Source organism: Propithecus coquereli, unplaced genomic scaffold (genome assembly GCF_000956105.1).
Source record: "Propithecus coquereli isolate 6110/MARCELLA unplaced genomic scaffold, Pcoq_1.0 Scaffold57, whole genome shotgun sequence".
NCBI lineage: Eukaryota > Metazoa > Chordata > Mammalia > Primates > Indriidae > Propithecus > Propithecus coquereli.
The window spans coordinates 8,292,818-8,318,276 of record NW_012151618.1 but is presented as its reverse complement, the minus strand read 5'-3'; the positions used below and the strand labels follow the sequence as shown (position 1 = coordinate 8,318,276).

The window sequence follows — 25,459 nt, the reverse complement described above, 5'->3', positions numbered from 1 at the left end:
CAACATAGCTAGATCCCATCTCTACAAAAAAATTATCCAGGCATGGTGGCACATGCCTGTAGGTCTAGCTACTTGGGAGACTGAGGCAGGAGGATCACTTGAGCCCAGCAGTTTGAGACTGCAGTGAGTTATGATTGTACCACTGTACTCCAATCTGGTGGCCTAAGTGACAAGAGTGAGACCTTGTCTCGGAAAAAAAAAAAATGTGTGATCACAGTGGCCAGGGGATGGAGCTCCATTTACAGAGACCTGTGGATGCATCTTATAAAACTTCAGGACAGTTATATTCTGAAATAGATAAACAGAAATAAATGTCCAAATATCGTCCAACAATCAGAGCAACTCAACTGCCGCTATTCAACAACAGCATGATTTTTAATGAAGATGAATAATTCTAGTCAATTCCACAATTCAAGATGTCCCAGGTAGCTGAACTATTTTGTGTTTGATATTTGTATTGCTGAAGGAGCGACATTCCATCTACGTCAGAGATTTTTCCTACTGTGGGCCCAGTGAAATCTCATGAACATTTAGGTCCCATTAGCACTACTCCCCCTGGAGGGGCTACTGCTTTAATTGGGAGTCAATACACTTTTACACCTCTTTGGGAAAAAAAAAAATCTCAGGGCCTGGGTATGATTAACAGAAAAGGCTCTGTATGGCACTATGAGGAATAATTAAGCTATAAATTTCATCTCTGCCAAATGAGAAATGCCTTTTTTAAAAAAAACACGATCCACTCTTTTCCCCCCAACTTTATCTGTCTGAATAAATATAATTAGGTAATGGGTGATGATTTGTTAGCATTTTATTTCCTGTGTTTGCCAGGGCATTAAGAGTGATCATAAAGCTCACAACAAATACGGTCAGTTTCTGATTTTCAGAGGCAAGAACGTGACTTTTGAGAATCAGATGGGCCAGGAGCAGGCATTCTTGCAAATTAACGCTTCCTGTATTTTGAACAGGATCAGAGAGACTTTTGTCTTAGCTGATTTGCATGCACTAATTGCTAGTTCTGAGTAAATTCAGAGTGATCACCTACACAATTACATTCACAAATTAATATTTTTACTTCGCAATTATTTACACACAGGAAGAAACAGTATAAATAATTGTAAAGCTGTGTCTACACTTACATAATGAAGTGGTTAATTAAAGTAATGAGTTAGTTAATGACAAGCCCCAAAATTTTTCATGAAATATTCCTATAAGGGAGGAAAAAAATATGAATAATTTTCATAATTGCCTCAACATTTCATTTCACTTTCTACAAAGAAATGACACTTTGGTTATGAATCTGAATTATCCTTTGGTTTCTCATGTACAGTGTGAACGCCAAGGCTAACTGCTAAGGCTAGCTGCCAAGGCAACAGAGGTATCACACAGGAGGGATATGGCCCCATCTCAGAAGGACTGGACACAGGCTGATTCTGGCAGGCTAGTGGCAATGAATAACAGAAACAGAGGCTTAAACTGAGTCTGAAGCAAGTCATCAGTTGTTAATACCAAAGGGCTCCCTTAATACCCCCAGCCCAGGGTGACCCATTCCAATTTTATTTATTTTGTGTGTGTTTGTTTTGCTGCGGGAGGGGGTTATTTGTGTGTTGTTTGTTGAGACAGGGTCTTTCTATGTTGCCCAGGCTGGACTCAAGGGACCCTCTTGCCTCACCCTCCCGAGTAGCTGGGACCATAGGCATGTGCCACCATGCCCGGCTCCATTCCAATTTTAGAGGAGCCCATCTTTTTAGGGACATCTGATCCTTTGGTCCAATGGACCTCTGACCTTAATGTTGGAGACCGAATTTCCTGTAAATGAGTGCTTTACACTTGGAGTCGGGGAACCTGCAAGGACCCATAGTCATCTGGGTTTGGGCAACCACTTCACTCCTTTGGGAAAAGATCCAGCTTCATTTCCCTATTTCAGTGAATGGCATCACCATCCACCCAGCTGCTCACCCCAGAACTCTGGCAGTCATCCTTGATTCCTTATTTTCCCTCATCTTGGTCTGGGCCACCGTCATCTCTGACTTGGATCATTACAGTAGTTTCCTTACTGGTCTCCTTGTCTCTACACTTCTACCCCAGCCCTATCCTGATCCAAACCCCTATTCTCAATGCAGTAGCCAGAACAATGCTTTTTAAATGTGCATGATATGATGTCAATCGTCTTCCCAAAACCTTGCAACAGAGGGGGCTGAAGCTGTGGACTACACCCTGGATCGGGAAGCTTATAGAGGAGGGGAGGATTTCAGTTTCTGTGAGATAACAGGGACTAAAGTGCCCAAGAAGAGGTGGAAAACTAGAGCATCTCTAACTGTTTGAAACTATGACTAAGATGGAGCTCCTCTGTTTAAGCTCAAGGATGCTTTGGCCTGGGGATATGACTTACAGAAAATGAGCATCTGGGGAAATTAAAGGACCACAGACACAGCCTCTTGACCTGGACTTGATTCAAATCACCTTGTGTATCATGAATATCCTCTAGGACAGGAGCTAGGAGCAGCTGATATCAGACTAGGTTCTGGCCTGAGTCCCTTGGAGATCATGTAAAGGCAATTGTAAAATCACTAGACAGCAGGAGGTAAGCACAGAAAAAGAGAGAAAAATAAAAACCTCCCATTCTATATGAGTCTGAAAACTATAAGAAGAAAACTAATTCTAAGAAAAAGCCAAACAAAACTATGGTTGAAAAAGAAATTTGCTTGAGATGAAAGAAAATAAGAAATATTTCATATACAGTCTTTAAACAAGTATGTTTAGGATTCACAAAGAAATAGATGCAAGAATAATATTCATCTGAAATAAAACAAAACTATGAAACAGGTAGAATTAAACATAATTCATGGTTAATAAAACATACTAACTAGAAGGTGTTCAAACAAAAAGATACAGTGATTGAAATTTTAAAAAATCAATAGAGGCCGGGCGCAGTGGGTTCATGCCTGTAATCCTAGCACTCTGAGAGGCCGAGGCGGGCGGATCGCTGAGCGCAGGAGTTCGAGACCAGCCTGAGCAAGAGCGAGACTCTGTCTCTACTAAAAAAACAGAAAGAAATTAGCTGGACAACTAAAAATATATAGAAAAAAATTAGCTGGGCATGGTGGCACATACCTGTAGTCCCAGCTACTCAGGAGGCTGAAGCAGTAGGATCGCTTGAGCCCAGGAGTTTGAGGTTGCTGTAAGCTAGGCTGATGCCACAGCACTCTAGCTGGGGCAACAGAGCAAGACTCTGTCTCAAAAAAAAAAAAAAAAAATCAATAGAAGGTACAAACTCTAGACAAAAGAGTTAAAGAGAAAATCACTAAATTGGAAGATAGAACTGGGGAATTCTCTTGGCATACAGCACTTTATACAAAGAAATAAAAATATAAAGAAATAGTTAATATACATGGAGTATAAATTGTTTTGGATATAGTTCTCTTGAGAGTTCCAGGAAAAAAGAATGGAGGGAATTCAAGAGAAGCAACTTTTTTACTTGAAGAAAAAAGTAGAATTTTGCAAAATTTTAGAAAGATAGGAGTTCTTAAGTTGAAAATATACTCTGGAGATCAACAGGATAGAAAATAGACAAATAACTCCATATCTAGACTTGTCCTAGTGGAATTGGTAAATATCACTGTTAAAGAGAAACTTTTAAGTGTTACCAAGGAGAAAAAACATTTCTCATAAAGAAAGTACAATTAGACCAATAACCAACTTCAGTCTTCCAAATCCAGAAGGCAATGGAAAAGTAACTGTAAACATCAATTAAAATTTCACCTTAGCAAGAGCTACCATTTAAAAGTAAGAATGAGAAAAACATATTTTCTGACAACTAGAAGTGTCTAACAGTTACTGACCCTCACCAAAATAATTACTAAAGAGAAATAATTACAAAGAGAAAAATGAACCCAGAGGAAAGAAGTAAGTTGCAATAAACAGGGAGCAATGTTGAAATTAGCTTTTTAAATGTTGACATTTAAATGTGGATATATAGTAGGCAAAATTATAAGATGACCCTCAAGATTCCCTCTCCCTGGTGAATTCAAGTACACCTTATCTAATCCGTACCCTTGAGTGAGGACGGAATCTGTGAATATGATTGGATAGCACAACCATGATTAGGTTATGTTTGATGGAATAGTTGACTCCAAGAAAGGGAGATTATCCTGGGTGAACATGACCTAACCCAGTGAATCCTTAAATGGAACTGGGCTGTCCTTAGAGAAAGAGATTTGAAGCATAAGAAGGATTTTATGTGAGACAGACTTTCCATTGTTGCCTTTGAAGATGAAAGGGATCATGTGTCAAGAAATGAGGGTGACATCCAGGAACGGAGAATGTCTCCCAGCTGACAGCCAATAAGAAACAGGAGCCTCAGTCCTACAACCATAAGGAATTAACATTCTGCCACAGCCATATAAACCTGGAAGATGGTCCTAAGCTCCAGATGGGAATGCAACCCAGTCAACACCTTGACCTTGGCTTTGTGACACCCTAAGTAGAGAATGTAGCCACGCTGTGCCCAGACTTCTGACCTAAAGAACTGTGAACAAATAAATGAGTATTGTTTTAAGCCACTAAATTTGAGCTAATTTGTTATGCAGGAACAGAAAACTGGTTTTAGTAGATTAGTTTAATGGCTATAATTAGGACTGATTGTAGTAGAAAGGATCTGGAGGACACAAATCAGTTAGAAATTCCCATAATAATTTAGGATGAGATGATAAAGGCCTGAAATGAGGTACTGACAGCAGAAAACAGGAAGGAAGGAAAAAAAACTAGTAACAGATTGTGAAGAAAGAGTCCATTAGACTTAGTGTCCACAAAAGCCTGTAGGGACAATGATTAACTTAGCAATAATTAACTTAATGGGTCAATGAAAATCAATCCTGTACCTTCTTCTGGTATCATTCCTGCTACCATCCTGTACTACTATTGAATATTCCATTTGATTTTTGTGTGTATTTGTATTGGCTTCTCACCTAAAAACAAGCTTCTTTTGGGAAGAATTATTTAAACTTCATTGAATTGCCCCATGGAATCAAATGTTATAGACATTCAATGATTTAATTAAATTACAACTTACTCTACTACATGCCTATTAAACTGGCTAAATCAAAACAAGCTGACAATATCAAGTGCTGAGAAGGACGTAGAGCAACTGGAAGTGTCCTGTATTTGCAGAGGGGATTAAAAATGGTGCAGCCACTTTGGAAAACACCATGGAAGTTTCTTATAAAGTTAAACGTATAGTTATCATACAATCCACAAATTCCACTCCTAGGTATTTACCCAAGAAAAGCATACATATATATATATATAAAACCTTGCACTTCAATGTTTATAGTAACTTTGTTCATAATCATCAAAAACTTAAAACAATCCAAATATCCATCAAGTGACTGATAAATTATGATACATCCACACAATGGAATACTATTCAGCAGTAAAACAGAACCAACAGAACCATAATAGCAAAAAGCATTATGCTAAGTAAAGAAAAACCAAACTCAAAAGACTACATACTGTATGATTTCATTTATATGATACTGTCAAATGACAACACTATAAGGACAAAGAATAGATCAATGGTTGCCAAGGACTGAGGGTGGGCGCCGGGTAAAAGGGAACTTCTTAGGATAAGAGAAATAGTCTGTATCTTGATTTTAATGGTGCTTTCAAGACTGTATACATTTGTCAAAATTCATGGAACTGTACATCTAAATGGGGCGAATTTTAATAGATGTAAATTGATAAGCCTGGCTTAACAAAACTTAAACAAAAATTATAATGCACCAAGAAGTATTCTATAGTAGCTTTATTATCTGTCTAGTGAAAAAGGCCTCCATCCAGATCTTTAGGGCTTTTCAAGGCTGGGGTCAAAGCATCACATGTAATATCCTCCCTTCTCCCACCTCCCACCTTCCACCTCCCAATCTCTGCAGGAAATGTGTGTATATACATATATACATGTGTAAAATAATTTATTTTTACATGGAAAAATCTAACAAAAGAACAACAATGGTTGTACTAAACAGGGAAAGAAGAGGAGAAAATATTTCAAAAGGCCCTGTTCGGGGTGATGAAGAGGTCTGAGAAAAGGAGGGCCTCCCAAGCTCAGAGAGCATGTTTATGCAAATGTGTATCAGTGCTTCCAATTTGTTTTTGGCACCAACTGGTAGCAGTCTTCGCTCCTTCACTCTCTTTGGCACCATGTAGCAACAGCTGCTAAATCCTGTGGAAGAGTTTAGAACCACTCCAAACACAGGACTCTGAGCAGTTTTAATCACTATTTTCCGTATCCTAGAGAGGTCTCTGCCTATAGGCATTCACAGGTATCTATGACAGGTCAAGCCTTAAGAAGATCTGTAGCAGTATTGCCATGTTCCTCTTTGTACTGGTATAAAACGCAGATACAATAGCTAATACCTATTTATGTTTGACCTGACTCGAGTGTAATTTCTGTATAAATAGAGAGAGTAGACTATTATAAGACCCACCTGTAATCTTAGGGAAAAGGGGGAGACTTTACCTTATTTTTTTCTTGCAGTTTCATACACAGCACACAAAACTTCCCCATGCACCCCAATGACGCAGTCTAAGAAAGCATATCAAATGAGAAGGTGATGTCACGGTGGGGCAGGAAGGAACAGTAACAATAGTACTAGTATTAGTGAAAGCATTAATACTGAGAGGACTAAACTAAAGGCAAAAGAGTTCTATTTTAGCATGATGATATTTTGTATGTTCAGAAAGATGTAGGTATTTCTGCTTTACTACATTCGCTGCCTTTCTTGAGTTTTACTTTCAAATTCAAGGTAGGGGTACAAAATTTTTAAATGGTTAAACGATGCTGCCTTTGAGAATAGAGGAATTTTCATTTTAAATTAACAGTATTTTCAATATGTTAAAAGTTAACTACATCCCATGTTCAATATTTTTTTAAATAACGATTGTATATAACAGGCCATTCTGAAGAATAATAAATGATGTCTTCTAAATTCTAATAATGGCTGGCATTACTTACGACCCTTTCTGTAGCAATAGCCAATAAAAAAGATCATATTTTCAGTATATACATATCATTTTGAAGACCCTAACATTCAGAAGTGAGTCAATTTATTTAATTTATAGGAATATGAAAACCGTTCTAGGAATAACATTTTATGATTCTACTCTCATCAATATCTGATACTCTAAATTTTCTTTTTAAGCATCTTCATTTTCCATTGTCATGTCTGAATTACCTTTATTATTGTATTTTATCTATTTCAATGTCTACTTTTCTTTTATAAATGAATTCACCAGTTGAAATCGAAATGAGCCAAAAACGCTTAAGATTTAAAACACACTTTAGTTACCATATATCATGCAAATAAAAAAATCAGATATAGCTCTCTGATAAGAATTATGTTTACATTTACCTCATCATTAAATTGGACTTATTAAAAATTATCTTTTAACAGCGATAAAAATGGAAATATATACTAAAAATTGACTAGGTTCTTATTTTATTATTTTAAAATTTTTAAACAATTTGAATACTGTTGTATTTCCATCATTCCCACTGCTTGTTTCACTTAAGAAGAAAATGAGTTACCCATTGAAAGAAAGATGTACAAGTAACAGAGCCTGTACATAAAAAAATATATAACATAAATATATATATCAGCAGATAATACTGTACAATGACTCTGTAAAACCTGTACTATTAAAAATACTTCAAATACCAGAGATCAGAAAATTATCAAAGATTTCTTTAGAGAACAGCTTAATTAATTTCAGATGAACCCTTTTCTGGTCAACTAAGTCCATGAAAACTTTCTTCTGGTTTTTCATTCATCATTTATGTTTCCCCACTAGGCATTTCATAACAAATCAGAAGAATAAATCCAATTTGTTGCGATCCAGGCATTGCGAGTGTTTATAAAGTCTTATTTAACCTCCACACTGTAAAAGATCCACACATTTGCCTTCAATTTGAATGGATATTGAGAAAAATGAGAGAGAAAGAAATGTGGCTTTACTTCATAAAGACTAAATATCATCTAAAAAATTAGTGTATTGTCTATGGTTAAATATTTGACTCTCATAAAGAAATTATGTGATATGTTTTTGAATCACTTGATATTATTCATTGCATTAAACCTTCGAGCTTTCACTCCCATAATTATTTTCAATTCTCACCCGTCCCTCCAATTAGTTTTTCACTTTGACTAGTTTATTTTAATTCTCATGTTCACTTTTCCCAAACTAAACTTTGTATTTTCCATTATAGAATGAATAAAATCATCCTTGCTCTAATAACCTAAATGTGTTACTAGTGTAGACATTATTAAATGTGTTACAAAATGTTTAAACACCAAGGACAAAAATTGATTCTAAGTTTTAAGAATTTTACTGGAAGGTTTTGCGACACTATACGCTGGCCCAAATTTATGGTTTAAAAACTTAGTGCAGAATAACCCAATATATACATCAGCAAATAAGTCACCAAGCCTGACATAAATGCCCCATTTCTTACGAACATGTCTCATCTTTCCTGTTAAGTGATCAGCCTCTCCAGGACAGAGCCTAAATAACACTCACAGCACCTAGCATATGCCTCATAAATATTAGGAAATAAATGTTACTTGACTTCATAAAACCAATGAATCTTTGCAGTACAGATCTATTTATCCCAAAATGAAATGTTATGTCACTTCAGATGTACAGCTGCCAAGTTATTTGCACATCGTATGAGCTCTGAACAGTCTAACAAATCAATCAGCTTCATTTTCTATTGCGAGTTCCTGAGTTCACATTTCTTCAATATACTGGTCATGGTGGAATGGGGGTTGTTGCCCTTTTCTCAGATCGTATGTCAGTCTTCTCAATATTGAGCAAAGCAGAACATTTCTTTTAGAAAACAATTTTTGTTCCCAACTTACTCTTTTTTTGCTTTTGACATTGCCTAGACATTTTATGCTGGTAGAAAAAAATAAAATTATTTTAAATGTGCAAATGAAATAAAGGCCAACAAAAAACTGTTTTCTGCATTGGATAATAGAGTTTTAATGTATTTCTGCTGTCGAATTGGTGTATTTGTGTGATAATTTTATGTGACAGTGTAATTAAGTTGTAAAACAATTCCCATTTCCTATGTATTTTATCTATTTATCATCATTTATTTCTTTACCTTCTTTTTCTGCAATAAATATTATTGTAAGGAGAGTTAAATAAGTTAAACCAATGCAATTACTTTTACAGATTGAAATTAACTTCATATATCAATTTGTACACATTTGTACAAAGTACCTACAACTTGTCTGGTATAAATAAATGTGTTTATTGCAGTATATTTATGATGTCACTGTGGTTTCCATGTTTGCCTTCCTTTTGAGTAATGATCTATATGTTTAAACTTGACATTTTAACAGTATTTTCAAACAATTTCATTCATTATCAAATAACCATTTATTACACTATGGCAATTTCATACCATTTACTGAACCTTTTAGACACTCCTAAACAATGATTTATCAACCAATATACAGATTTTAATGCTTATCACAGCAAATAGAGAAAGTAACATTAAATAGTGACTTGACAAGAGATAACTAAATTATCTTTTTAAAAAATCTTGATGAGTCATGTTTAGTAACAGCCAGTATGCATTTACAGCTGTACTAGAAATTAAGAGTTTATTGGATTATTATAGTCTTCTTGTATTAAAATGGTTAATTATAAAACCTACACAGATATCAACTATATAACCCCAAGTTATATAGTTTTAAAGGAAAGAAAGAAGAAAGGGTATTTTGAGCAACTTGAGTGCCGACCTGCTTGGTAGCTTTTTGTATCTTGGCTTCTCCATAGGAGGGAAAATATTCCTGCTCTGAAAAAGCATCTCCGGGTAACAAATCTGGGATGATCCAGATGGATCGTGTCGTGTGAGACAAATGGCTACTTACAATAATCCTGTCTGCTTGCTGCGCACAAGACATATCCAGATCATTTTAATCCTCATGAGGTCTGATGATTTCCTCCTCTCTGGAGCAACTCACAGAAGTTACATGGTTGTGAACTTTTATGAGAGGGAGAAAATTGAATTTCCCTGCCCAGAGGAGCCAAATTAGCAGCAGAATGTATCTCTGTAGAATCACACAGTTGATCCAGAGAATAGTACTGCGGTCCTGACAGAATACTGAGAGGAAATTTAGGTTTAAAAACAAACAATTAACAAGGACAGAAAGGGAGGCGGGAGAAACAAGATAACTTCCTTTCAAGTAGAATCATTTACATAAAACATTAAACCTGATAAAGGTGTCTGTCAGTGTGTAGGAGGGTCTGTACTTCTTGAGTTATCCACATCCAGAATGAATTAATTTGACACTAATTGCAGAGGATTAAATTTATTCAATCTTTATAGACTACTCCTTGACTATTAAAATTAAATGAAGATAAAAATGAATTATTCTTTCCTAGATCAAAAATTAAACACCAAAACCAATTTATGATGGTGTGGGAGAAGAAAAGCGGTGAAGGACACAACCTGTGACTATTTTGTGCCTAAAATAAATTGAAATAAGAAGGTTAATTTTGGATAGACTTATTAATTTAACAAAAGATCCCTTATTTAGGAGACCCCTAGGACACCTTCGAAATATATTATACCCTAGCTAAAAGAACCTGAAAACATACGCATTTTTACTAATACTTTAAAAATATGTGGCTAAGTCAAGGAATTCATTGCTAGAGAATGTTTTTTTTAATAGTCAAAACACAAAAAGAATTATTAAAATGAAACAAGGAACAAGCTTCAAGTGATTGCATTTTAGCATGTTCCCTTTATACCTGCAGGTTGGATGAGGAACTGAGGCAAAAACGACCATTAGAAGCAGCAGTCTTATAAACGAAACTCGGAATTCCCATTTTCAGAATGGTCCTAAACAAAAACTATCAATTCAAGGCAATGCTTGAGACTCCCTGAGACTGCCATTGGTTTCTTCATTTGATGTTGCCTGTTTCCTATTCTTATAGAATGCTTATGGGAATGAGATGATGGAGGGATGGGTGGAGGAATCCACAAATTCAAAAGTCAGATTGAAATTTTAAAGGAAATTTGCTGATTCTGAGTTCAGGACTCCATTAACTAGATTGTGCAAAACCTGCAAACTGTCGATACCGAAATCCCTTATAAATATTCGGATTTTAAAATATATTTCCTAAAAATTAATGAATAAATAAATAAATAAAAGCCAGGTGTGGTGGTTCACGCCTGTAATCCCAACAGTTTGGGAAGCTGAGGAGGGAGGATAGCTTGAGGCCAGAAGTTTGAGACCAAACTGAGCAACATAGAGAGATCCCGTCTCTACCAAAAAAAAAAAAAGTTTTAAAAAATAATAAATAAAATATCCTTCCTATCACCTGGCGTGGAATTGTGTACGTACTTGGATTCTCTTCTTGTTTTATGTCATTTTTTCAAAAGATAGACTATAGACATATAAGATGTAATTTTCAGATATTTGTACTTAAACATCCATATAACATTTTAGTGAATCTCTAAAAATTAAGGAAATGATAATCCCAGTTTTAGGAAATTGCTAAATTAGATAAAATGAGTTTTAGGTACCTCAAAAATTGACAAGGAAACTGAAGGTCAGGGGAAGTTAGATAACTTGCCCAAGGTCACAGAGATTGTAGCACAATAAAGACAGAATGCTTCTTCTAACCCCAACCCAGTCAGAATGCCTTCCATTTTAGCATAAGGTTTATTATGTGTTAAGCCCTTCTATGAAAAATAATTGCAAGGATCAGTCTCATAAGCTAATTAAGGAAAGACTAACAACGTAATTTCAGGCATTAATCATCTTATCGATTCAAATCCCCAACCCCCACCCCCAAACGTCAAGCACAAGACATTTTAGATACGATTTTTGTAAATAATGCCTGGGTGAGGTCATTGTTAGGTGGAATGGTATCTCATTCACATATATATATGTTTTATATACGAAATCATTCATATTAATGGGTGACCTGCTAAAAAGTTAATACTCCAAAAAAAACCTCTAGAATTGTATAGATTAAGGAGCTTTTGAAGATGATAGTTCATACTAAACTGCTGTCATTTCACCTCTCCCTATTACATATATACCTGAAATTGGAAAGCTTTCTTCTTTTTCCTAGTAAGCAGAATTTGATGCTTTAGCAACTGTATTAGGAGAAAGCATTTCTCCTTTATCATAAAGGAATCCATGTAAATGAAAAATAGTGTTACAATTTTAATATTTTCTCATTTGTACTGAAATTCATTAAAAAGAATAGAGTTAATACATTTTACCTACTTACAGTCTCCCATGTTTTAAAATACAAATAATCACCTAGATTCTCTCAGTTGAATAAGTTACTTTTAGGATATGAAGTATTTTTGGAAATACATTTGTAAGACATTTATCCATTGCAACAATGAATTAGATGATACCACCTTTTAATTTTTATATTTTTATTCAATAAAAATGCATTGGCCTTATATAGAGCCATATTAGTGCTTTGTTTTGTCAAATATTATATTTCCAATTGACCCAATAATTACTTTTGTATTTTGAAATGCACTTGTTTCCTCAAAACAAGTAAGATTGTGCTTTGACTGTAAAGATGCAAAATGAATGGTTAATGCTTTGGTGAATGACAGTGTTATATCTAACTTTGTGTTAATCTCGATGAGAAGACTAAAATTGACTGCAGAACAGTTCCCTTCCATTGGTCAATTCTCACTTGTATTTACCCAGCCCAGAAAGAATTTAAAAAGCATTATCACTGGTAAAATCATCATCATCATCAATCAATCAAACTCTGCTTTTTTTCTAATCAGAGGCTACTATTTATATTTTTCCAAATATAGATGGTCATAGTGCTACTAACATTTCATATCTTCAAGGAGAGAAGGAATAGTGAAATTTTTCCTCTTCAAGATTAATCTTTATTTTAATTATAAACCAAGCATGGTGATACTATGTCTTGAAACTTTCGCAAGAGCGTTAATTATTAAGTGGAGTGTCTTTTTTTGTATGTTTGTTGGTTTGGTTTTTTTTTTTTTTTAGAGTGTCTTTTTTTAACAACCTCTGTTCAGGATAAAAGATCTTGCACACTATTTGGTGTAGAGGATTCAGTATAGATGGATCTCTGTCCATCATCTTTCCAAGTGGCAACCATGATAGCAACCAAATGGTTGCTATGATTTTTCCAAATTTTATTATTTTATATTATAAAATGTGTATCCTCAGATAGTTTCAAACTCATATTTGTCATTTTTTATGATGTCGCAGAAACATCTTCACAGAGGACTTGTATATGGACTCTAAGCTTTGTTCACACTATTGGTTTTGATGAATAACCTAAACTAGTATTAGTCTTTAGTATTAGTATTCACCTAAACTAGAATTAGTCTAAATTCTGTTGGATGAAATGCACATCCTGTTAACCTCAACCAACATGACTACGTCCACATCTGAACTCTCACTCTTGCTTAACTTCAAACCATAACCTAGTTGTCTCCCTGAATGAGTCAAATCCCTAAAGTCCTGTGCAATAAAATATTCTCACAAATAAGCCTAGTCTTTCCCTAAAATGGCTATAATCTAATTCTGTATGTGGAAGTATTTATTAGAAATGTATGCTGCTTCTTCCTTCTAGTACTTTCTGAGATGTGGAAGCATCACACAGGGTGATGTGTAATATATGTGTACAGTCCAATTTGATTTTCTGACATAGGGAAGCACAAATTCTCTCTGGAACAATTTCTTTGACTGGTTCACTGTAGAAAAGAAACTTGTCACCGTGCCAAAGACAAAACTGCTGCTGGGTTTAGTTTTGAATTTTATAAAGTGAATAAGTGAAAAATATATACACATTCATTTCAACTCAAGTTATGAATAATTAAATGAATATATAATTGTATCCATTTTTACCCTCAAGCCTCACCAGCAAAGACATCTTCAGTCCATGTAAAAAGGGTACTTCACGTTTTTTTCGAAACGTACGAGTGAGCTGCCAGACATCACTGAATTTATATGGTTGTAAGCAAGAATAACAAGCTGTCTATAAAATCATACAATGGGGAGTGAAGCAGCATGCAAGAGTTTTGTTCAATGTATCTTATGCCTTCTGAAATCTGAACTTACACAAGCATTTTCTTAGCATTGTCTCCAATGTCTTGTTCTTCATCCTCTCTCATCTTACCTCTGGTCCAAGGTTGGGTTGGGAGTTGGGGAGTAGGCCTAGTGAACATCATTAAGTAGCATATGTGAATGTAACTAGAAATTGCATTTTCATGTTCAGAACCAGTCCTCCAGAAATTCTTTCTTAATAGAACAATAAGGGGGTCTTCTTATCATAAATAAAAGAATCAGATTCAATTCCAAGATCTTGGTGGGGAACTAGGGCCAGTTCGTACAGTTGAGCAGGTTGTGTCCTGCAGACAGCACTCAGCTGAGGGAGCACTCTATTTATGAAGACACATGCTCAAGCACAAGGCTTTATATGCCCACGAGGGAATGCTGTCTTTTGAAACTTTGCACAAAGGCACCTATGTGATAATTAGAAAAGGTAGGTTCAGTTCACCAACCTTGCCCCAAGGAGTTTTATCCAGCCAGAGGGGATTCCTTTGGCTACTTTGCAGACAACTGTCACATGGGCTAGCAGCACCTCTGTGAGGAATTTTCTCATTCTAATAGATATCTTGATTTTGCCATCTGTAAGGCAGGAATTATGAGAAACATTCAGGCAAAAACTGTGTAAGGAGATGCTCTTTTATTTACAAAAACAATCTGAAGGAGTGCAATATGCCCTACTAGTAGAGTAACGGCATGCACAAAATTCTCCATCTGTTGGGAGATGCCATGAGACTGGTTTGATGAGGGGACGAAGGGCTCACAATGGGAATAGCAAAGCACAAAGAAGCAGAAAAGGGCTACCCAAGAATCTGTGCGCTGAAGTGAAGTTAGCACAAGAGTCTCACGCTTTCATGGCAGAGTGGGCCAGGTGGAGAAGAGAAATAGGACATAAAATATATACCAAGACCATAGTTTCCATATGGAAAACCTGCCAATACAAAATAATAATAAACATTTATATGACAACCTCTAGCTGTAAGCTCTATAAAAATAAAAAAATAAAAAATAAAGAAAATAAGGAAATTGAGGAAGGGTTAGGAGGAGTAATTAGTAATTTCCAGGCTGCAAATGGTCCTTCCCTGAGGAAACCATGTGCCTAATAACAGACAGAGCTTCCCAGAGAAAAGCCACTTTACCACTCACCCTGAGACATTGTTGTCATTCTGACTTTCAAGAAGGTGGCAGAGGGCCTGTGGAGGCTAAAGTAACTCCATTTTGGATGCTAATCTGCTGTGTTGACTTCTGATTAACCTCAGTTCTGGGAATACCCCTACGATTCCAACTTTATCTACTGTTAGCCCTTATTTACCTTAAATCCTGTCCTTATGTCAAAACACCCTTGATGTTATCATAAACATATACTTACCGTAAGTCCTGCCTTTAAGTAAATTATAGACTGTGACATACATAGCATTTTTGCCTTTCCCTGAAAGGTTGACTTCAACTATTCTACACATCCTTTTTGAAGCAGTATTCCCTTTCCCTATGGTGTATAAGCCCTGGATCTGAGGTAACAATGCAGAGATCCGCTTGCCAAGTGATGTCTTCTACGTATGGTCCGGAAGCCATATTTTCTTTTCCTCTGAATTTTTTTCCAATTTTTAAGAGTTTAAATTACTGTCCATTCAATGTGGCACATAGAAACAATAAGTTACTGTAAAAATATTCTAAACATTGACCAAAAAATCTGGAAACACAGGGAAAATAGTGTATTTTTAATACCTTTTAGATTAATGGTTGGATCTGTTCCTTTAAAAACACTTCATGGAAGAAGGTTCATGGAAGTTGAAGGAAAATATGTTGAGCATATTATTTTAAAATGTAACTAATATATAGCTTGGAAATGAGTAAGTCCTGTAATTCTGACTTTTTGGACTCTCCATGAAGTGTTTTTTTAACTATAAAAAAATGGAGCAACCTAAATATTCAATAAAGGATTGCTACTTGAATAAATTATCTGTAATAAAAATGATGACATTGACCTGAAAAGGAGTTCATGATAGATTTTAAAGGAAAAGGAAATTATAAACTATTAAGTACATTATCTCATTTTTATAAAGGCATGTATGTGCAATTTAGACAGTTTTATATATGTGTATATATATACATACACACACAAATCTGAAAGGATACACACAAATGTATTAACAGTGATTATCTTTTTTGGCTTGTCTGTAGTTTGTAATGTTTCAACAATATGTATGAGTAATTCATGAGATGGGGATAAAAAGTAGAATGGCTTACTCAAAACCAAAGCAAACACTGATCAAGCTTATTAAATGATAAAGTTGCTAAAATGAAGAACAGATACAAACTGTGTATGATTTCCAATGATTTTCTGCCACCCTGTGGGGAATTCTGCACATTGCAGAACTGAAATAAACAAAATTTGGAACTATGAAAAATCTGTAACTGAAGATGAAATTTTGTACAGGAGCATGGCCCAAGAAGTTGTTTAGCTAAAACTGTTCATCAGTTTTGTTTTCTCTGCCAGCTATTTAGGGTAGAATTGGTAGAATAGGATAAAAATAATAATATGTAACACTTATATGTGATTGTAATATAAAAAGCACTATAATAAATATATGACTTTATCTCATAAAAACCCTGAGAGGTAGGTATTATTTTTTTCTCCATTTTATAGATGAGGTACAGAGTTTAACCATCTACTAACAGTAAGTAAATGTTGCCAAAGTAATGTGAATGTAAGCAGCTGCTCCAGAATGATACATTTTTTGGTTATGATTAAAATTTTCGAGCTTTTCCATATCCCTCAGGCCCAATCATTCCCTAATGGAATTACCCAAATAGTTGACTGCTGGGCCTTTGTATGGATTTAGTAGATAAAATTTCTGAGAGGGATTATCATGTTCTCCAAACTATTCTCATTTCCTTAAAGCTGTAGAGCAGAATTGCCAGCCTGTGGCTCAGGCCTATAATACGAGGGCTTTGGGAGGCCCAGTGGCAGGAAGATCACTTCAGGTCAGGAGTTTGAGACCAGCCTGGGCAACAGGGCAAGACCCTGTCTCTTAAAAAATTAAAAATATATATAAAAGTATGGTCCACAGACCTGGACTCTTCATAGAACTGTTTGCTACCAGCAAGACAAGCACAGAAATGGAGATTCAGCCTTTAGAAACCTTTATGGCAATTTTACAAGTAATTTGATGACTGTTGACTCTAATGATAAAATGTTTCTACTTGGATTTCGATGTCTTTTTTCATTTCATTTTTCTATTTTATCAAAGTATGGCCCATAACTAATTGAAAATTTTTAAAAAATAATAAACGGATCACTCCCCACAGATATTTTGAGAAGCACTGCTGCAGAGTAAAGCTGTTCGCACTCGAGGATTTTTACCAAACTCCAAGCATTCTTCTGCAGTCCAGTTCCCCAAAATGAGGCTTCGGATATTTTTCCTCCCCTCATTTCGTCCATTTTATAACACACATTATTATTGATCATTATGTATTGATCATTAATTACATTTACTGTAATGATCAATAAAGACAAGCAGACAGAAAATAAAAATAACTCTTTGAGACTCCAGGGCCACCTCCCCAGCTAAAAGAAAAGCGTGAAGTTGCGTCTCGAGCTTCAGAGACGGCGCCAACGAGGCGTCGCCGCCACCGGCCTGCCCAGAGAGGAAAAAGGCCGGCCGGGCGCGCGCATGCGCGGGAGTTAGCCCGCGACAGCCGAAGGGGCCGGGGGCGCTGTGGGTTCCAAGAAGACGCCGCGCCTCTGTCTCCGCCTCGGCCTCCGCCCGCTGCCGCGCCTGAAGCAGGTCAGGATGTTGTCACGTCCGGCGGGGCGGCTCACTGCGTCCGGGTCACCTGCTGCTACCGCAGCGGCGCCGCTGCGGCCGGGGGACCGGGCGTGAGTCTCCACCGCCGACCGAGGGGAGCGGGCTCCGCTCGGCACCGCTTTCTGCGACCTGGCCGTCAGCCCGACGTCGCCGGCCTGGAGGGACGCAGAGGACGAGGGGGCCGAGGCTTCCTCCGGGGTGAGTGCGGCCTGGGGGGACTCGGCGCGGCGGCTCTGGGCTGGGAACCGGCCGGGGGTCGCACGTCGAACTGGCGTGGGCCCCCGGCGGACCGGGGAGTGGAAGCCTAGAGGGTTATCTGTTGCACGGGGCGCCATAGAATCTGCTCGGGAGGCGCTTCCTGGATCCCCGCCCAGCTTCGGTCCCCGCCCTTGGCTTGGCTCCTGTTTGTCTCTGCCAGCTTTGCCCCCCACCCCACCCCTTTTCCGTTTGGGGTAGTTGTACTTGGGATGGAAGCTGCCCCCTTCTCTGCTCCCCACCTCTGTCCTGGCCTGGGTGCGGTGACTGGGCCACGATGGTTCGTATTTATGACCAGCGTCCGTCCTGGTGCAGAACAAAGAAACTTGAACTTCTAGTGTCCCTCGTACCCTCGGGGAATAGACACGGAAGCAGGGTAAATAATCAGAGGTTCAACAGATCTTACTGAGCAAGCTAAACCAAATATAGAGTGTGTACATCAAAAGCGGAGTCCCTGCGTGAATTCAGGAACTGTGTTTTCTGTTTAAATACCTGGCAAATGGTTTGGATTTTCTGGGTTCATCTAAGGCCACTGGAGAGCTACTAGATCGGCTAAAGTTAAATCAGAAATTTATTTAGGCCTTTATTACGTTTCTTGGAAATTTAACCTTGTCTGTCCCGGGAGCTCTGAACACACAGCTTTTGCCCCGTTCGAGGTAGCTATAGTGGCTCCCATTTAGTTAGTTGAATGAAGTAGGTGTGATTGCATTTTAGTATTGCTTTTTTCATTCTCACCTTTTTTTTGATTAGAATCTCCTATTTCTCCTAATGCTTGATTTCTTATTTTTAATTAAATGTATTCCTTTTCTAACATTTTATAGGAATCTCTGTAGTTGTACAGAAGACATTCTGTAATTTGTAAATGGATAAGTTACCTCAGAATTATTATAACTGAAGTTACCCAATTAAAGTTAACCTGCAGACTAGTTTCTTGATCATCTTGTACATTTTCTCCTTAGTTCTTGTCATTTTACATTCTCTGTAAACTCAATTCCTATTCATAATCTATAGCTCAGCCTGATATTGTTGGACTTAGACAGGAAGTATGACAGATCCACTTCTGCAAACACAGAACTTGAACTAGATTATTATTGTAAGTCAGTGCTATTATGATCTTTAGGCATTACAGGACCTTTGAAGCTAAGTGTAACGAAATCTGTATTACAGGCTTATTGTGTATAAAGTTGCCAGTGAACTGAAGACAGTGTGCTGTATTAGAAACAGTTATGGACGAGATCTGAGGATCAGGATGTGGTGTGACGTGGTGTCCTTGCCTCAGATATAAGATGGGGATAATAACAGCAGGGTTTTATACCTCACAAAATTGTTGGTTGGAACATATGAGAAGATGGATGTCAAAGTGATTAATAAATATGAAGAGCACTATTTGGGGAAGTGGTTCTGTTCATTCTGTCCGGAGTAATGACGGTAGAAGGAATGATAAGGAAGACTTCTGAGAAAGAAAGTATGTGTATAACTAAATCCAATAAATTAACACGGGCTGACAGTAGATTAACAGATGTCTTGTTAAGCTTCCATCCCATAAGCAGAATTCTAGTACAATATGGTGATCGTAATATTCCAAAATTATAATTTTATATTACAACTAATATTTATAACTCTATGACAGTGTTAGAGATCAGTTATTAGACTTCAGTCTTTTTAAAGGTCTCAGAACATCTCCAGTATGTTCTGCATACTGATAATTTAATAAATGTACCTTTTATAGGTGACATAATTATCCTTTGCTTTATTTTCACAATTTCGAGAGAAGTCAACACCATTCTAGTTTTTAATCTAACTTTTGTGTTAACATTTCTGGTAGAGCATCTTATTTCATTCTTAAAAACCTACATGACCCTACCCTTAAGAGAGCAATGACAAGCAAGCATATAGGACTTTTCTAGGGATGTGTTGGTGATCTTCATAAACATATAGGCTAATCATTAAAAAGTGAACATAAGTATTTAAATTGAATTCTTTTGGGGAAGTAAAAGGCTTAAATGGGGAAGTAAAAGGCTTGTCTGGGCACTTCCTTCTGCCAACCATAATTGATTTCAGCATAAATGGCTGTTACTAGCACCTATTCCAGCAGCAGTGTTAAACTACATTATGGTAGAATTGCCATGTAAAATTATGTTATAGTCTAGACAGTTCTAAATATGATCTTAACATTTAATTTTTGCTTATGTTGCTCAGCTGCAAGGGGAATCCCCTTTTTCATCTTCGTTGGATCTATCACCACACCTCCCCTCTGAAGCTGTGTCAGGAGGAAATCCATTATTTCCTTGATTTTTAACCTACCTTGGTCAAGGACTGTTTTGAATTCATCTTTAGTACCTCCACAGATAACTGGCATAAGTACTGACATGCCACAACTACCACCAGTCTTTTGAGAAATTGGGTTATTTCTGTTGCATTAGGTTTTTTTAACAAATAGCATCTTAGTGTTGTTTCCACATTGTAATAATAAAAAAAAAAAAAATCAATGAGCAAAAAATGGGAAGCAACCACAGCTAACTTGTGAGTCAGCAATATCCTGATTTCCTTCAAAGTGGTTGTGCTTATATTAATTCCTTTCTTGTTTGTTTCCTGTTCTTACAGCTGCTTGTTGATAAAGTGCTTCCAAGAACAGTACTCTCTCAATTGTTTAAATTGTCTTTAGCCACCTAGTGTACTTTTCCCCTAAAATTCATAATGAAATGGTCAAGTGAATCCATCTTTATCTCTCCTATGTTCTGTTTAACGAGCTTGATTTTCTCCAAACTAAATATCCATGTCCATATGCTAATGTGTATTAAAGTAAAAATGGAATAAATAGGCTAAAAGAGTTCTTGAAAGACTTGTTTAGAGGAGCTGTTTTCAAATGATAACTTGTTCAAGTAATTCAACAGCTAAAATGTATGGGTTATCTTCTAGAATTTCCCAAGATAGATATTTCCTCTTACAAATAAGGAATAATTTTACCAACAGAAATTTATATTGCATGTATGTAGATTCCCACAGAATATTTTCATTACATTTTTATGAGGTAAAACATAATAGAAATCCTATTTAAGCAGTTTAATAAGCAAAATTAACCTAAGAAATTGAGCAAAGGCTTGCTATCCGGTGTCATACTTTACAGTTAAATATTTATTCATTTAACTAATTTTTACAGGCCTATTATGTGCCAGGCACTGTGCTAGGTGTTGGGAGTATATTGGTTGCAACTTTCAGTCACTGCTTTTATTTTTGAAATATTAAATATTTTTCTAAGCATTTGAAATATCTGAAAAAGATACCCAGAGAACATCCTGATATTTTTTTTCAACACCCAGAAGAAAGGTGAAATGAGATAATGCAAAGTTTTTCTGGTTATTGATTTTAGGAAAATATATTCACTTTAAAGTGAGTACCAAAGTCTTGAGAAAACTTAACATTGAGAAAGATAGTGAAGTAAAAATCTGGAAGAGACTGGGTTTTCAGCCTTTACTGATAGAATGCTTTGGTCTCACTTGAGCATGATTCTGAAGTATTAAGTATTAACATTTGGGCTTGTTGGCTATAATTCTGGGCTCTTTTGTTTTTCTTTTTTTCTTTGTAACTAATTCTGTGTTCTGAATAGGAGTTGTTTGGTAAGGTAGGTGTCCGTTTTTTATTTTCCCTTCTATACAAAGGAAGAGTTGCTGTCAGAAAGCAATCAATAAAGTAATCATTGCAGATGTGTGTTCATTGCTTTAAAGTATAGGTTACATATTAGAATCAGAAACTACCAAATAAGTCAGTTATTGTATTTTAACTGTTTTTCATTTCTCAAAATTATCTGGCTCAGAGTTTTCCCAGAGAATTAAAAATGTCTTACTGGTATATATAAATAAACTAACTTTTCCAGTCAAATATGTTAGGAAAAGTCAGCATCAGTCATTTTTTCTGTGCTAACTAGTGGATCTTAAAAATTTTAAACCTTTTGGGAATGTTTGAAACCTTCTCTTGAGTATAAGTAAAAATTCAAACTGAGAGGAGAGCCTTCCAGTCTTGGTGGAGATATAAATTTAGTTTTACCATGTGAAATCTAGCACTTTAGGAAATTTCCATTGTAATTTTTTCTGTTGTTCTGGAATATAATACTTTTTTCTGTATAACTTTGTGCATTTTTTGAGTGTTGTAATGACATAGCAGGTAAGGCAACCATAAAACATGACCACATTTTTGTTTTAGAAGACTAGTTGATATGAATGTGAATGGCTAGCATGATTTGTTTTATTCGATAAGTATTTTTTTTTTAAGTTATACATAGTTTTAAAAGGCAGCTAGTTGCAGTCGGTGGTTTACGCCTGTAATCCCAGCACTTTGGGAGGCTAGGTGGGAGGATCACTTGAGCCAAGAGTTTGAGGTTGCAGTGAGCTGTGATTGTGCCACCGTACTTCAGCCTTGGCAACAGAGCAAGACTGTCTCAAAAATAAAATAAAATAGTGTAGAAGGACTTAACTATGAAAGCATCAGTTATTCTCCCCATCTCACCATCTTTCCGCATCTACTGGTGCCACTTTTAACGTAATCTCTTAAGAAATGTATTACTGTTGTTTTTGAATAACTTCAGACATCTGTGACTGACTTTAATGCAGATGAACTAAATACTCATTTATACCTCTTGCCCTCTATAGTTTCCACTATTTTGTTGCACTGTTAACCAGTTGATCTTCATGACTTCTTAAATACCATACCTAAACTTACATTGCTTATTCCATCAGCCAAAGGGATTGGACTCTTCCCTTTCTCTTCCCTTTGTAAAATGAGGACATTGGCACTCATACCCTTCCTTGGAAAAACTATTAGTAAAACTAAAGTTCATGGCATAAGTTAAAATAAGTAGTTGCATAAACAAAGACATTCAACAAGTTTAGTGTTTGAAAACTTACGCCACACCAAATGAGAAAGGTATGGTGTGGATATGAAACAAATGGAAAGGTAGCCTGATTCATTTACTAGACAAGTTACTGCATCAAAACTATAAAGTAGGAAATATAAATGATAGCATATCACTTGGCTCTACTGAATCATGAGAGTGCTAAATGTTATTTACTAGTGGTAACTTTCTAGAATCAACCTCTATCCAAAGGACAGAAAATTTAATTATGAATCTATAGCAGAGAACATGTTTATTTACTTTTATTTCTTATTCCCACCTCAAATTTTTTTGTATAATCCATAGTATGAAATATATTTTAAATCACAACCTGAAAGACTATATATACAACTGAAAACAAATATTTTCACTGAACAATATCTTTACTACAAACAATACTTACTTTGCTAGAATATATGTATTATATGTGCTAGAATATATATACTAGAATATTTTCTATTCTAATTCTTTAAAAAAAAGTTGCAACTCAATAAATTGATTTCATGACCAGACCACTGAACTAAAGCCTATAGTTGATAGAGTAGAGGTATGAACTAAGGTGTGAGGTTATTGCACCTTTTCAGTAGGTTAAAAAGTAGAGTGGAAATTAAATTGTTTAAACTTTTCTCTCTTTATCACAGGCCATTGGCTCTCTGGATTATCAGGAGTCTGTAGTTGACATTGAATCCAGGCTGAGGATGGAAGGTGTGGAACTTAAAGAAGAATGGCAAGATGAAGACTTTCCAATGTGAGTAATACTTATAAATGAAAACTAATTCAGAACAAAACTTCAGGATTTCCTTATTGAGATGTCACTTGTTAAATGAATATTAGGCTTCTTAAAGAAACCCAGTATTACAAGATGATCATTTGATACTAGGAAATGAAAGTTCCTCTCCATTAGTTAGAGTAAAATTCCATCTTACTTTCCACCCACATATATATGTAATCTTCAATAATCTTTCATTTTTGTTTTGATCACTTAAGTTTCAAAATTTTTGTCTTTATAAACAATACTTTAATGCAATATTTTTAAAACCGAAGGTCTTAGGGTTTCTTGGTGAAGGGAGTCTTTGGTTGTCTGCAAGAATTTTTAAATTTTGTGGGTTTTTTCTAAGAAAAAACTTATTAAATAAATAAACAAGGATTTTCTGGATCATTTGGCCAACCACCTTGGTACATTTGCATTTGTATTTATAATTGTATTGACACCAGGTGGGCTAATGAAAACAGAGCAAAGGCAGACCTTATATTTAAGTGATGCTTTCATGGCATCATGGTCAGAAGTCATCCCAGTGCACAGTCAGGTGCCTTAGCAGTTGGAAACTGGACAGCTGGTGGGAGAAGTGAGTCATAGCATCATATGATGATGATAGTAATATAGGAATGCTGAACTCACAGAGTTGTAGCCATCATTACCATATTCCCATTGAATAAAATTGAGCTTTATCATACATCACATTATATTCATGCATTTCGGTTATATTTGTTTTGTATTTTGCTTAAAATTTTAAAGTATGTTTTAATAGTTGTATAAGAGCTGTTACATAAGGGATTTACATCTACTTTTATGTGTTACTTACATACGTGTGTAAGTCAACTCTGAGAATTTTTTCTTTAAAAGCAGTTTGTAAATTACTAAGCTTAAGAAACATTGTTTTATTCCATTTTGTACATAATTGTTTCTGTTAGCTGTATTTTTAATGGTTTGAACTTCAAAAATTTTTTTTTCTAAAATTTCTGGGTTACAAAGTATGTCTATGTCTTCTAGACCTTTACCAGAAGATGATAGTATCGAAGCAGATATACTAGCTGTAACTGGACCAGAGAGCCAGCCTGGTAAGAAATTAACATTTTTAATGAAATGATGGGCTTTGTGTTATTTTTTGAACATATTTCTTCATACAAAAAAAAATATACACTAAGCTTTTATCCCATCATCGGGAGCCAAAGTATAAGTTGAACATTGAGGAAAGCATTTTTAGAATGTTTGAGAAAATTAACTTTCCAAAAACATATTCTTGGTTTCAGAGAATTTTTACAAAGAATTCATGGGAGGAAATAATTTTTTAGTAGTAAGAGGTGACTATAAGGTCTGCCTATATTATTTAAAAGACATTGCTACCTCATTGATCTCTTGCCAGTGATGTAGAAACAATGGTGATTAGAATCCAAATTTTGTAAATTAGTACTTTGGAATTGTGTTTAACGTTATTTTTCTTAAGAATGAAGTGGCTAGGGCCAGACGTGGTGGTTCATGCCTGTAAACTTAGGACTCTGGGAAGCCAAGGTGGGAGCATTGCTTGAGCCTGGGAGTTCAAGACCAGCCTGAGCAAGAGTGAGACCCTGTCTTGACTAAAAAAAATAAAAATAGG

General features: G+C 36.0%; 1 protein-coding gene across 1 annotated transcript in view; it reads left to right on the top strand.

Annotated features, from left to right (window-relative positions):
- Positions 1–1,705: 1,705 nt before the first annotated feature.
- The window catches only part of BNIP2 (BCL2/adenovirus E1B 19kDa interacting protein 2), a 60,634-nt gene continuing 36,880 nt past the window's right edge, over positions 1,706–25,459 (top strand). The window contains 5 exon segments of the mRNA XM_012658030.1: positions 1,706–1,808; positions 17,687–17,894; positions 17,896–18,139; positions 23,726–23,832; positions 24,856–24,923. Coding sequence (XP_012513484.1) covers positions 1,706–1,808; positions 17,687–17,894; positions 17,896–18,139; positions 23,726–23,832; positions 24,856–24,923 — 730 coding nt within the window.